At 44.9% G+C, this 13,674-nt stretch overlaps 1 protein-coding gene across 4 annotated transcripts in view; it reads left to right on the forward strand.

The window, feature by feature from the left end:
• Nucleotides 1-13,674, forward strand: part of SHQ1 (SHQ1, H/ACA ribonucleoprotein assembly factor) — a 95,553-nt gene that overhangs the window by 26,246 nt on the left and 55,633 nt on the right. For all 4 annotated transcript variants that reach the window (XM_069966870.1, XM_069966871.1, XM_069966872.1 and 1 more), the window contains 3 exons: nt 829-941; nt 3,260-3,414; nt 7,744-7,797. In XM_069966870.1, the coding sequence (XP_069822971.1) occupies nt 829-941; nt 3,260-3,414; nt 7,744-7,797 (322 nt within the window). The remainder of the gene's footprint in view (nt 1-828; nt 942-3,259; nt 3,415-7,743; nt 7,798-13,674) is intronic.

The following is a 13,674-nucleotide window of genomic DNA, read 5'->3' on the forward strand; positions in this document are numbered from 1 at the left end:
CAGCAGCCACCGCTAATCAAATACCGAACGATCTGGTTCGGATGGACTCGAGCATGCTCGAGGTTCGCTCATCTCTAGTGGGGATCTCTGCACACATACCTTGACTAATCAAAACTTTTTGACAGGTGTCTGTGAGCATTACAAATCTCATTTGTACACCCCATAACTAGGTTAGCCATATCTAGTACAATAGGGTGATCTGTTTTTAGTTGGCCACTGTGGCTCACTGTGTTACTTAATGGCATAGGTATTGCATCAATGCATAACTTGCCAAATTGGAAGGAACATTCTGGGCAAGATCTGAGGGGACAGAGCATGGCACAAGGAGTCTCTCTAATGTCATTCAAACTCCCACACCTCACAGGTTTTGCACTACTCATAGTGGCTTGTTTTAATTATTCCTGCAGTGTTCCTTTAAAGGGGCGATCCAGCGCTACAAAAACATGGCCACTTTTGCACCACTCTTGTCTCCAGATTGGGTGAGGTTTGAAACTCAGTTCTTTTGAAGTAAATGGAGCTTAACTACAAACCACACCTGAATTGGAGACGAGAGGGGGGAAAGTGGCCATTTTTTTTGTAGCGCTGGATAACCCCTTTAAGACTGTCACAGCTTACTCAACAAATGGAATAGCAATTTTAAAGGATGGTCGACTCAAGGATGTGCGTGTCTGTGTTTATCTGCTGGAAGAGCGTTGCGAATGCTGAACCCCCCTCTCTTCCATGTTTCAATGCACGTCACTATAAGAAGTGTAGCCATGCATGTGCTTAAGGTCAGCAGTAATAATCATGTATAGACTGTTCTGTGCTTTCTGACTGTTCCCCTCCCAGAGCGGATCTCTTTGAGGATGACGCCATTCGACAATTGCTGAAGTATAAACCCTGGTGGGTGGAGGTGCAAAAAGGAGCGAGCAGTGTATCACCAGACAGTCATGATACTAGAGGTGAGACCAGCTGCCCTTTATGGGAGACATTTTTATAGAACATCTTTGAAATAGTCTTTGGGACATTTTGTGATTTCAGGACAGACTGCAAAGAACAGTGATTTCACAGAACAGCTGCTTGATGATAAGAAACACTGATTCCAGCCAACAGGAATCATTGGAGAAGCATGTGATGTGTAAAGCTGGCCATAGAAGTTTTATTTAGATGACCACTAAATTCCGGTGGGATCTGCCAACAATTTGTCTGTGGACTGGCAGGTGCCAGGGGAACCAAGAATATGCTACAAGTCTTATTCCTCTTGTTTCCTTAATATAAGCGACACCAAGTGTGTTAGCTAGCTGTATATATCTTTTCCAGTATGAGGTAGATTCAGCCCCAAGCCGGAGATTGAAGCACCCTGGCACATGCTTCTGCCTGCTCTGCTGGGGCCAAAATTCGGTCAGGTGATTCCATGCTTCACTTGTTTGGATTTACTAAGGAATGCTATTACATTGTATGCGGAAACCTGCTCCTTCCTATCACACTGTCTCCACCAGCTTGCCTTAGCGCCATCTTTACCCCACATAAATGACACCTCCACACCCGGCTGTCCAACCTAAATGCCCTATTCCACGGAACGATTATCGTCCTTATTCGGCCGATATTGGCCGCTACGGACAATAATCGTCCCGTGGAATAGAGTGCAACGATCAGCCAACATCTTTCATGTTGGCTGATCGTTGCAGTCGCTTGTTATTCAACATGTTGAAAAACAAGCGACTGATACAGCAACCATCTGCAGATGCTGCTGTATCCTATGGGCTGCCCAGACGATCAGCGATCACCCGGGATGCACCCCCGCAGCTCCCCGCCGCCCCTCCCGCACTCACCCGCTCGCTGCTGCCGCGTTGAATAGCGGCGGCAGCGAGCGGGGAACGAGGAGCAAACAAGCGCTGAGAGCGCTCGTTTGCTCCTCTAAACGACCCGTGAAATAGGGGCATAAGTCATGAGACCAGATCTTTCATTGTGCAGCCAACAAGCTGCAATGCAGTGCCAGTAGTCTGACACATTTATCATTGACCACCATAAACCTTTTTAGAAATTTGTATTACCTTCACCTATTTTACCACTTTTTCAGTTGCCATTCTTTAGACCACTTTTGGAATGTACCAACCACTGGGTACACCTATCGTTTTAGATATTCTTTGGCCCTTGTCAAACTGGACAGACAGATAAGGAATGGACACAGAGGGCCACACCAGTGGACATGCAGTCTTGAAATGGGCTCATTAAATGACCACCAATGTACAGGATCAGCACACATATATGATTCACATCAATGCATTTGATAGGGCTCATTAGAAATGTTATTCACATCACTTGTCAAGGGTTTTAATGCTTTGGCTGATTACAGTAGATTGTCCCTTGATGCAGTACTATTCTTCCCTTTAAAACTATGGACATCACAATGAAACTCAATGGACCAAATGATAGATTGGTGAGGTCCATTGCATGCCATTGGTGTTTGTCATGCCATTAACCGAACACTTTGTCAATTTCACTTTTCTTTACCTATGATGGCACAGCAAAACAGAAGCTCAGTCTGCCAGACGTCTGGGACCCAGCAGGAGGACCCTTTGTGATTGACCTATTGTCACAGAAACCTTCTAACATGTAGGGGTTTTCAAAGAGGAGACACCCTTTAAACTAAAGCCCCTATTCCACGGGGCGACTAGGGGGAGCAAATGAGTACTATTAGCGCTTGTTTGCTCCTCGTTCCCTGCTCGCTGCTGCCACCGCTATTGCACACGGCAGCAGCGAGCAGGTGAGTGTGGGGGGCTGCCGCGTGATCTCTTGATCGTCCGGGCAGCCCATAGGGGATAGTGGCGGTCTGCTGCCGCCGCTCCTATTCCACTGGGCGAAGGCAGCAGATCACTGCTATCATAGTCGTTTGTTTTTCAAAATGCTTGAAAGACAAATGACGCATCGATCAGCCGACATGAATATGTCGGCTGATCATTGCCTTCTATTCCACCGGAATATCGGCTGAATACGGACGATAATCGTTCCGTGGAATAGGGCCTTAAGTTATGCCAAATAATCTAAGGGTTTCATCTGTGTCTGGTAAAGTTGGTGACAACCAGCATGCTTGCCGTCATGCATTTGCTCGCTTCTATATTGTGGCACCCATGGGTCAGTCTTCTTGGGTGACTTCTATGGAAGTAGAATTAGTGACCAAATTGGTTTCACAAGGCTTTCCTAGATATAGGTATCATAAGGTTTTTAACAGTTTGATGAATGACCCCTGAGGACTAATCTTTCTCATTCCCTCCACCAGTAATATTTACAGAAAAAGAAAAGGAACAGCTGAGAAAATTTACCAACAAATCGTATTTGCTAGACAAGAAGGCCGAGCAGCTTGTGTATCTGAGCCTGATCGATCTGCTCCTAGCTTACTGCTACGAAGTCCGCTTTACCGAAGGAGAGAGAAATGTAAGTAGATTTCTTTTTTTTCCCCCTCTTGCTCTGGCTCAGTCTTGTGTCTGGAGAATACTCCTGCCAAGAGGATTCTGCTGTAATAGTCTTCTATTGTGCGCCTCGCGCCTCCCCTCCTGACAGGCGAGGCACGCAGACAACGAGCGAGGAATAATCTGACAGGTGAAAAATGAGTCCCACTCGTTCAGAGGATAAGGCTGAAGGCTGCTGTTAGAAGTATTTTGCAGTAGATTTAGCAGATAGCGAGGCGCTCTCCCCGCCCAATCTGGCATTGCCTTCTGAATTGCCCGGCGGCACAAAACGGAAAATATCTCCCAGCAAAACTGTGCTGTGTATAATATATATTGATGCTTTGTATCGGTTCTGTACATCATGTCCTGGCTGCAGGCAGTGTAGATGTTTTTTGCAGGATGAGTTAAGAGAATCCACATTTAGCTTAGTCCTTTATAGTTTATTCTGCTATTCAAGCTTCCTCCTTCAGTCCAGGAAATATTAAGATTACTCTTACCAGCAATCGCTTTTCCACCAGCAAGTGTGAGAGGAACGGCCTCTTACAGGAACCTGTGAGATCACTTTAAGGGTAGCTTCACACGTACCGCATCGCAGCTGATTTTCTACTGTGGATCCGCAGCAGATTTGACTAAATGAATGACACAGCATTAAATCCGCACTGTAAAATCTGCTGCAGATCCGCAGCAGATTTCATGCTGTGTTCATTCATTCAGTCTAATCTGCTCCGGATCTGCTGCGGATCCGCAGCAGAAAATTTGCTGCGATACGGTACGTGTGAAGCTACCCTAAAAGGGGAAATACCTCCATTTTTCCAGTCTGTAACAATAGTTTGTGTGTATACTATACATACACTTAACATTGAAATTGCCACACAAGGACAAGCTGTAAGGTTATGCTAATTACATATGCAAATGCTGAAATTAAGATCTGCATGCGATCACCTATGAGTAGCTAGTGCCAATCTGTCACATGTGAGCAGTGGACTTCAGGGGTATAAAGGCCAGATTTAATCCTCCTGAAAGCTCAGAAATCAATTTAGTATGGTACAGTATGATTGTGCAATGTCTCCTGTTCAGCATTTTCCTGGGCACCATGACACTTATCAAAAAATGGAGAGACCTTAGTTTATCACTCCAGCAGATCACTATGTGCATAGACCGGGATCTCGGCACTGTTCACTGTTGAGTGTCCCAGTGGTCAGGAGACAAACTAGAATGACAACAAGACATGTATAGGGGTGTCAGACATTGTCTACACAAACCATCAGCAAGCCCATGTACAACATTGAGCTATGAGCCAGGTGACCGGCCAGGTGTTTTATTGAGCTCACACCACCCTTCTCAAAGGCCATCATGGTGCAGACAAGGCTGTAATGGAGGCCTGTCCTCTTTAGCAATGAGTTCCACCTTTCTTATGGATGCAGTGATAGCCAGAAATGGCATACTACTGCGAGCAGCCTGTGGGGTCTAAACCTGCTGTCATGGCCCGAACCATCTTTGGTCTTGAATCCCATCTTCCAGTAGCAGATCATTATGATTTGCACGCCCAATTGCATTCAGCATTGCCAAATATTTCTCAGACAACCATTGGTAGCATGCCAAGGCGTACAAGTGCCCATATCTAGTGCATGGTTCTCATACACAATCCTGAATAAACCAGATGTTCTGAATATTTTGCTAGCAATTTTTCATCACTTCCATATAATCAGCATGTCTATCAATCCTGTGAGTGTTGGGCTACATCTACATAGATGGTTTTGTGCAGCCTCTAGGTAGCTGCCCTGTAGATCTATGAAACTGTTGGCGAGGTGTATACTGCTTCCACAAAGTGGGTCCCAAAAGCTAAAGTAGACTACGGCTGCTGAGGAGGCTGAAATTATAACCCTTTTCAGGCTGTGTTCACGCGCTGTACAAACAACATCCACCCGAACGGCTGTTATTTAATGTTACCTAATGATGGAATTAATAATCATGATCGTTAATTCCGGCCGTAGTTGGCGTTAAACAACTGCCGTTCACGGGGAACGGTTGTTGTTTATACACCGTGTGAACATAGCCTAAAGGGATCCCATTTAAACATTTCTACAGGTCCTACACCTCTCAGGAACGTAGACCCTCACCCTGCCTGGCCTTCTTGCAGCAGCCACATGGGATATTTTACTTTATACCATGAGTTGCACTTATCTCTAAACATAATATAATTCTACCACCCCTCCTTTCCAGAGATAAGGGCAGGGGTGGGTGAGACCTCCATTATACTTCCAGAGACTGTACACGCTCTCTATCACGGTACATCATTGCATGGAAAGCAGCATGAGGAAATCTTCTATGGAGGTCCCCCGTACATTGCAGAAATATTCCGCTAGGGACTACTTAACAGGTTTTAGAGGGAAAATGGCCTATCTGAAAACCGAAAAGGAGAAGGATGCCACTCTATGCTCTTGGAGCGTCCTTGAGCTGGTCCCGCATTCCATGCCCCCAGTACATGATCACGGACGTCCATGAACCAGCCCAGGATTTTACGTTTATATATAAAAGTCCCAACAAAGTCCCACAGAAGACCCCAACCCCAGGTGCAAACAAAACATATATAATATATACAGTATATACAATTTAAACATACAAAGACAATCACAATCTGCAAGCTTATGAAAAAAATATATAACATACTAAACCCAACTATAATAAGACTTCTCAGCCCCACACACAGCCCGAAAGCCCAAGTTCAGTGCCTGCAAGCCCTATACTCCAGTATGTCTACAGCACAAAACAAAAGACTAATGTGTTAGCATCAGCCCAGCACCAGGAGAGGAGACGCAGGCTAAGGCACTTTAATGGCAGAGCCCCTCCAAAGACAAGAGGCCCTACCGGCCCCCAACCTCTCGTACTCCAGAAAACGCACCTTCACCAGGTCACCGAGTGTTCCCCTAACCACCTCATCCACAGGGAGGATTTTGCGTTGCGTCGACACTTAAAGGACAACTCCCACAAAAATTTTTTTTTGCTCATTTAACACACATTACAAAGTTATATAACTTTGTAATGTGGTTAAATACCCGGCCTGGCCCCCTTCCCCCACTTTCGGACCCCCGACCCCCCACCCCGGAAGTTAAGGAATGTATACATTACCTATTACGATCGTCACGGTCCTCTTCTCCGGGGCGGCATCTGGTGACGACGACGTCAGAGCCGAGGGGCGGTCCGGGTCTTCTTCCTCCTCGGCGTCTTCATGCAAAGTGAATGGGGATGAAAAGGCTGCTGGTGCACATGCGCACCAGCAGCCTTTTCATTGGCTGGAGCGCATCACATGGCTTCCAGCTTGCTCAGCCCTGATTGGCTGAGCTTGCTGGAAGCCATGTGATGCGCTCCAGCCAATGAAAAGGCTGCCGGTGCGCAAGCGCACTGGCAGCCTTTTCCATCCCCTGGACCCGGAAGTTGGAGACATCGCTGGATGGCGGACTGCGGCGACGGAGAGGCGGACGGCGGGCGAATCGAGTGGCGATCGTCACCGGAGAGATGGTGAGTATGGTGTCTGTGTGTGTCTGTGTTTTTTTTTTTTTTGGGGGGTCCCGCGGGAGTTGTCCTTTAACACAGTGCACTCCACGTGTGGTATCTGACCACTATGCTGACTAAGAATAAAATGCTCAGGTCCCAGCCACCAAGGTTTCTGAATGCTCCATAGGCCCATTCCGCATAAGAGAGACGGGCCATCCTGGGCCACCCGATGGAAGCGTCCATCCACCCTGTTGTAAACCTCTGTATTAAAGGAACAATGAAGCAGAAAATGCTCCATGCTTTCGAGCATGCCTCCACACCACATCGTGTATTATACTCCAGAGCTGCACTCATTTTTCTGTTACCCTGTAGTGATCCAGACTTATAGCCAGCATTAGACACTATCTACATACATTTCCATTGCTTGTTGCCCCATATTAGAATCGAGTGGACCCCATTATAGTTAGTAGGCCATGTCTGGCGTCATTGTTGTCTGTCCTGCTACAGATCCGGCATTCAGTGTGTTAATTTTTCTGCTTCTTTGATGGACTATAACAATGGCATTAACTATACAGATGAGAACTTGATTTTATCCTGTACCGGTTCTGAGTTAGATCCTGTCTTATACTCCAGAGCTGCACTTACTATTTTGCTGGTATAGTCAATGTGTACATCCATTGTAGAATTGTAGAAAAAAATTGTTATTTAAACAATTTGTTATACGTTCACTTAATGTGCACCTACAATGTATTCTATAAGTTAAGGAGAGGCTTCTTTTAATACATTTACCTTCCTTACCTTTGCTGTTTCCTGGCTATAGGTTGAGTCTGCATGGAACATAAGAAAGCTGAGCGGAACCCTTAGCTGGTTTGAGGTGAGTAGACTGGACAAGACTGACATCAGTGGTCCACATGTGCAATAGAAGTAATTGGGGAAAAAATCTGGAGATTGCTTTGGTTTTCATTAAATGCGATTGTAGCACGACTGTCTTGCAGTTGTATTTTAGGTGGCATCGGCACGTTTATTGTGTTTGGATGCATTGAATCATATAAAAAATGTGTACTGTGTACGACTGTCTGTAAGTAATACAACTACAAGATCGAACAAATGTACCTGTCCCTTGGTTTCGAGGAAAACTCTAGACTTGCTGACACGTCCCTTTTATTACATGCCATGACCCTGTTCAGACCCATCAAAGTGATTTCATGTCACAATATAATTGACTGTTGTGAAACACATGTCTGATGGCAGACTATGGTACGTACGCATGGTATTTCTTAGGGGTGGAGGTTGATAGTGCTGTGGGTTGAGGTATTGATGTGTTGTAAGAGAGTCCACATTTAGAGGATTGCACATTGTTAATAATGTATAGTACATTGACCTCTTTGACTATTAGCCATACGAAGTAGTCAGGGCCTACACACTAAATGCCATAATATGCATAGGCATGTGGATATAGTAATGACCAGTGTTTATAAGTACAGGCCAGCTTATTGTGCACGAAGACCTGAAAGAATAGATTTAGCAAGCAAATTCCCAGGGTGCATGTGGCTGTCATGGAGGTGCATCTTCCTCAGAAGTCTCCACCATTTATGTAGTAACTGAAGTAGTTGCAGGGTGCTGTGGATACTTACCTGCAAGGGGGTCACAAAAAGCATTTCTCTATAGTAATATTTAGTTAAAAGTCCCAGGAGAGCAACATTTAGCAATATATACATCACAAAAAAATAAGCTTTGGCTGTCCAGGCATGATGGGAATTGTAGTTTTGCAACAGCTGGAGGGCCGCAAGTGTGACACCCCTGATATAAATGAAGCCACAGTTTCAATTATTCAAGAGGCTGTTTAGGATTAGAATTGCCCTGCTTTTTTTTTTTTTTTTACAACAACAGCACCACTCTTGTCTGTGGTTATTTCTGGTATTACAGCTCATTCCCATTGTGGAATCTGTTTTCTGATCCTGGTCCTGTTATTCCCACAGCACTGTAGACTGCCAGTGAATGGGTTAATGTGACTTTGTGAGAAATATATAAACTTGGCATTCAGAATCCCAAGCTGCTTGAGTGAATTCCAGCAATAATAATATCATGTTTCGGCAATAGGAAAGACGTGTGACCACCGGCACTGCATCTGCTGGCTGTAGAAACATCAACATGTCTTTGTCAGATCCAGTTCTGTTTTGTGCTTTAGTTGGCGACAAAAATTGTTGATGCAAAAACCCAACGTTCTCAGATATCCTGTGACTTAAAGTCCTACTAGATGTATCTAAAGAACTTATTCTGTGTGTATCAGTGGGGGCTGGAGCATTGGAACAGTGAGAAAGCTGGGTGAATCTGCAATACCAGCCAAGGGAGCTGCCTCCTAGCCTTCCCAGATATACATTCAGCTATGAAGTTTTAGTTAAAGGGGTATTCCCCGCAAGAGCTAAAAAAAACCTAGTTGGTCTTACTCACCAAGTCCCCTGAATATTTTGAGCTGTCTCTCGTCTTTCTAGCTGCTGCCGTACCTGAGTTACAAGTTTTTCTAAAAGCAGAGTTATATCCAAGATGGGAAACTACATTTCCCATCATGCATCTCCCTGATTGGTCTGTGATGTAGCAGAGCTGATGATCATATAGTTCTCTGCAGTACTCAGCAGCCAGGCAGCTTATAACAGCTACAGCTTAATTGCTGGTGAAGAACTACAACTGCAACCCTATGCTGGGAGTTGTAGTTCTTCACATGGAGCAGTGCAAGTGGGAGAAGGGGGCCGCATGGGGGGAGCCAATGCAGAGGTGGGTGGTTTGGGGGCAGATGGCTGAAGTGAAGGGGCTGTGGCTAGTACAGTACAGTTACAGTAAGCCGATCGCACCCCCCTCCCCACTGCGAACAGCTCTCTGCTACACATGATACTCAGCTCTGCTACATCACACAAGGATGACAGCCTGTCCCTGCTGCGATCAGCTCTGAGCTACACTTGGTACTCAGCTCTGCTACATCATTAGCGATGTACACACAAGAATGTCATCCTTGTGTCATGTAGCAGAGTTGAGTATCATGTAAAGTAGAGAGCCGATCACAGCAGAGACAGGCTGTCATCCTTCCTTGTGTGATGTAGCAGAGCTGACTAGCTGAAGGCAGCAGGGGCAGAGCCAGAGCTGGCTTAGGGTCCTATTACATGGAACAATTTTTTTTACGATTAACTATAAACGATCGCAATCGAGATTGTTTATCGTTAACCTGAAATCGTTCACCATATTACACAGAACGATAATGATTTGTTAAGATCGTTACTACGATCGTTACTACGATTGTTATTGCGATCGTTACTATGATCGTTTACTCCATCTGATCCCAGCAAAACAATGAACAATGTGCAATTACAGTGAACGATTAGTGAAAAAATGTGGAACTTGAACGAACGTGGAATTACAGTGAGCGATTAACGATAATTTTAGGTTCAGATCAAATCAATGACATACGAACGATTTTTCGATCGCTGCCTGCAATTACACAGAACGATTATCGTTTGAATACGAACGATTTAACGATTTTTCGCACGATAATCGTCCCATGTAATAGGGCCCTAAGTGTGTGTGTGTGTGTGGGGGGGGGGGGGGTAATGCGATCTCGACAGGGAGGGATTCGGCTTAAGGCCCTATTTCATGGAATGATTATTGGCCGTATTCGGCCAATAATCGTCCCGTGGAATAGGAGGTAACGATCAGCCGACATTGTTAATGTCGGCTGATCGTTGAAATCGTTTGTCTTTCAACATGTTGAAAGACAAATGACTTATATAGCAGCGCCGCTATATCCTATGGGTTGCCTGGACGATCAGCTATCACTTGGGCAGCCCCCTGCAGCTCCCCCCGGCCCTCCCCGGACTCACCCGCTCACTCCTGCCGAGTGGGGAACGATAGCACTCGTTTGCTCCTTAGAGTCGGGCCGTGTAATAAAGACTTTACTGTCAGTTCATGTAGGGATTGAGGGGGATGTCTTCAGCTGGGAGAGGAAGGGCAGCAGCAGGGATTGAGAGACAGCTTACTATGTGTGCTGGGGAGCAGGGGAGCATGCAATCAGCAGGGAGAGCAGGGGAAGCAGCATGGAAGGGAGCCCACCTCATGTTTGAGCAGGGGGGAGGGTGCTATTGCAGCATGGAGAAAACTGGCCTGTCAACCTGTCTGTCAAGGGAGCACACGTGATCCCGACTCCAACGGTGGGGGCCAGGAGGAAGGAGCGTGTCTGGGTGGACAGCGTTTAACTCATTTTGTGCATAGAGAGGAGTTGAGTTAGCAGAAACAGCTCAAAAATTGCTCAGAACACGTAATTACTTGTATTGAACAAAGTAAAAAGCTATGGGTAGGCTATTTAAGGCTATGTTCACACTACGTAAAATAACGTCCGTTCCCTACAATGAATGCAATGTAACTACGGGCGTTGAATTCACACTACGTATCAAATAACGGCCGTTGTTTATACTGCCCCGTGAAAAATTAACATGTCAATTATTTCCGGCCGGTAATACTGCAACAACAGCCGTGGATTTCAATGCGGCCCCGAGCGTAAAATTTATATCTGACGAATTAAACTTGATTTTGATGTAAAAAATTTTCTCAGTTTCTCAGGCTGGGTGCAGTATTTAACCCCCTTAAGGACCGGGCCTAAAATGGCCTTAAAGAGAACCAATCACCTGAAATTAACTGTCCCTATAATAAAAGATTCTCTGTCCCTAAGTCTATTCCTGAAGATACAGACTGCCTGTGCAGTCTGTATCTTATGCTTTTACCTAATCCTGTAAAGCGGAGCAGTAAGGATGGGGGCGGCCATCTTGATGACGTCACAGTGGTGCGTTCCAACGCTGAAACGCAAGGGACGTCATCAAGATGGCGCCCGGCTTTACTGCACCGCTACAGAGGAGTGGGTAAAGTATAAGATACAGACTGCACAGGCAGTCTGTATCTTCAGAAATAAACTTCATGAAGATACAGACTGCCTTTGCAGTCTGTATTTTATACTTGACCCACTCCTCTGTAGCGGTGCAGTAAAGCCGGGCGCCATCTTGATTACGTCCCTTGCGTTCCAGCGCTGGAACGCACCACTGACGTCATCAAGATGGCCGCCCCCGGCCTTACTGCTCTGCTCCGCTCCGCTATACAGCTATAGGTAAGAGAATAAGATACAGACTGCACAGGCAGTCTGTATCTTCAGGAATAGACTAATAGGCCCAGTTAGGATGTTTATACACAGCGATCTCGCGCTGTATAGCGCGGGATCACTGTGTACTTACAGAGCGGTGGCAAAGGCTCATGGGAGCCCTTCCTCCGCTCGGCATGCCGGGAGCTTCCTGTCGCGCGCCGGCTCTTTTCAAAAGAGCCGGCGCGAGACACGAAAAGAAAATAGGTATATTGCGAAAACGCGGCCCTAAAAGTAATTAATTTAAATTACAAATATTAATAAAATAACAATTTTAATCTAATTATCGGAAAAAAATTTTTTAATTTCCGCCCATGATTGGTTCTCTTTAAGGACCAAGGCAAATTTTATGAATATGACCTGTGTCACTTTATTCATTAATAACTTGGGAATGCTTTTACCTATCCGGCTGATTCTGAGATTGTTTTCTCGTGACATATTGTACTTTACATTTCTGGTAAATTGGAGTCGATACTTATGACGAAACTTTATGAAAAAAAACAAAATAACATGAAAAATTTTGAAAAATTGCATTTTTCCAACTTTGAAACTTTTCTGCTTATACAGAAAATGGTTATGCCACATAAATTATATATTAAATAGCATTAGCAACATGTCGTCTTTATGATGGTGGCATTTATTAAGCTATCTTTAACTTTTTTTTAGACAATAGAAAGCTTAAAACAGCAGCAAATTTCCAAATTTTCAGTAAAATCTCAAAATCAGATATTTTTAGGGACCTGTTCAGGTTTAAGGTGTATTTGAGGGGCCTGTATGTTAGAAAGCCCCACAAAGCACCCCATTTCAGAAACTGCACCCCCCAAACTCTGCAAAAGCACATCCAGAAAGTTTTTTTAACCCTTTAGGAGAGTCACAGAAATAAAAGCTAAGTGTGTAAGAAATTTGAAAATTTGAATCTTCTGTGCAGAGATTTTAATGTAATCCAATATCTTTCATAATGATAAACCTATTACCAGAGAAATTCACCACAATATTGATTACCCCGTTTCTGCAGTTTATAGAAATACCCCATATGTGGCCCTATTGCGCTATTTGACGCAACCACAAGCCTCAGATACAAAGGAGCGCCTAGTGAATTTCAACGCCTCCATTATATTTGGTCATTTTTGACTGTACCACTTCAGGTTGGCAGAGGCTCTGGGGTGCCAAAGCCTAAAAAACACCCCTAAAGGGACACCATTTAGAAAACGACACCCCTCGTGGAATGTAACAAGGGGTGCGGTGAGCATTTGGACCCCACAGGTGCTTCACAGATTTTCAGAACAATGTGGCGTGAAAAAAGAAAAATGTATTTTTTACACTAAAACGTTGTTCTAGCCTTCAATTTTTCATTTTCACAAAGGGATAAAAGGAATAAAAACCCAAAAACCGTGTAGCGCAGTTTCTCCTGAGTACAAAAATACCCCACATGTGAACATAAAGTGCCAAGTGGGCGCAGGACAAGCCTCCAAAGGGAAGGAGCGCCAATTGGCCTTTGCAAGCTGGATTTTACTGGAATGGATTTCAAGGGTCATGTCGCATTTACAGAGCCCTCGTGCTGCCAAAACACTGGAAACC

Source organism: Dendropsophus ebraccatus, chromosome 4 (assembly GCF_027789765.1).
Source record: "Dendropsophus ebraccatus isolate aDenEbr1 chromosome 4, aDenEbr1.pat, whole genome shotgun sequence".
Lineage (NCBI taxonomy): Eukaryota > Metazoa > Chordata > Amphibia > Anura > Hylidae > Dendropsophus > Dendropsophus ebraccatus.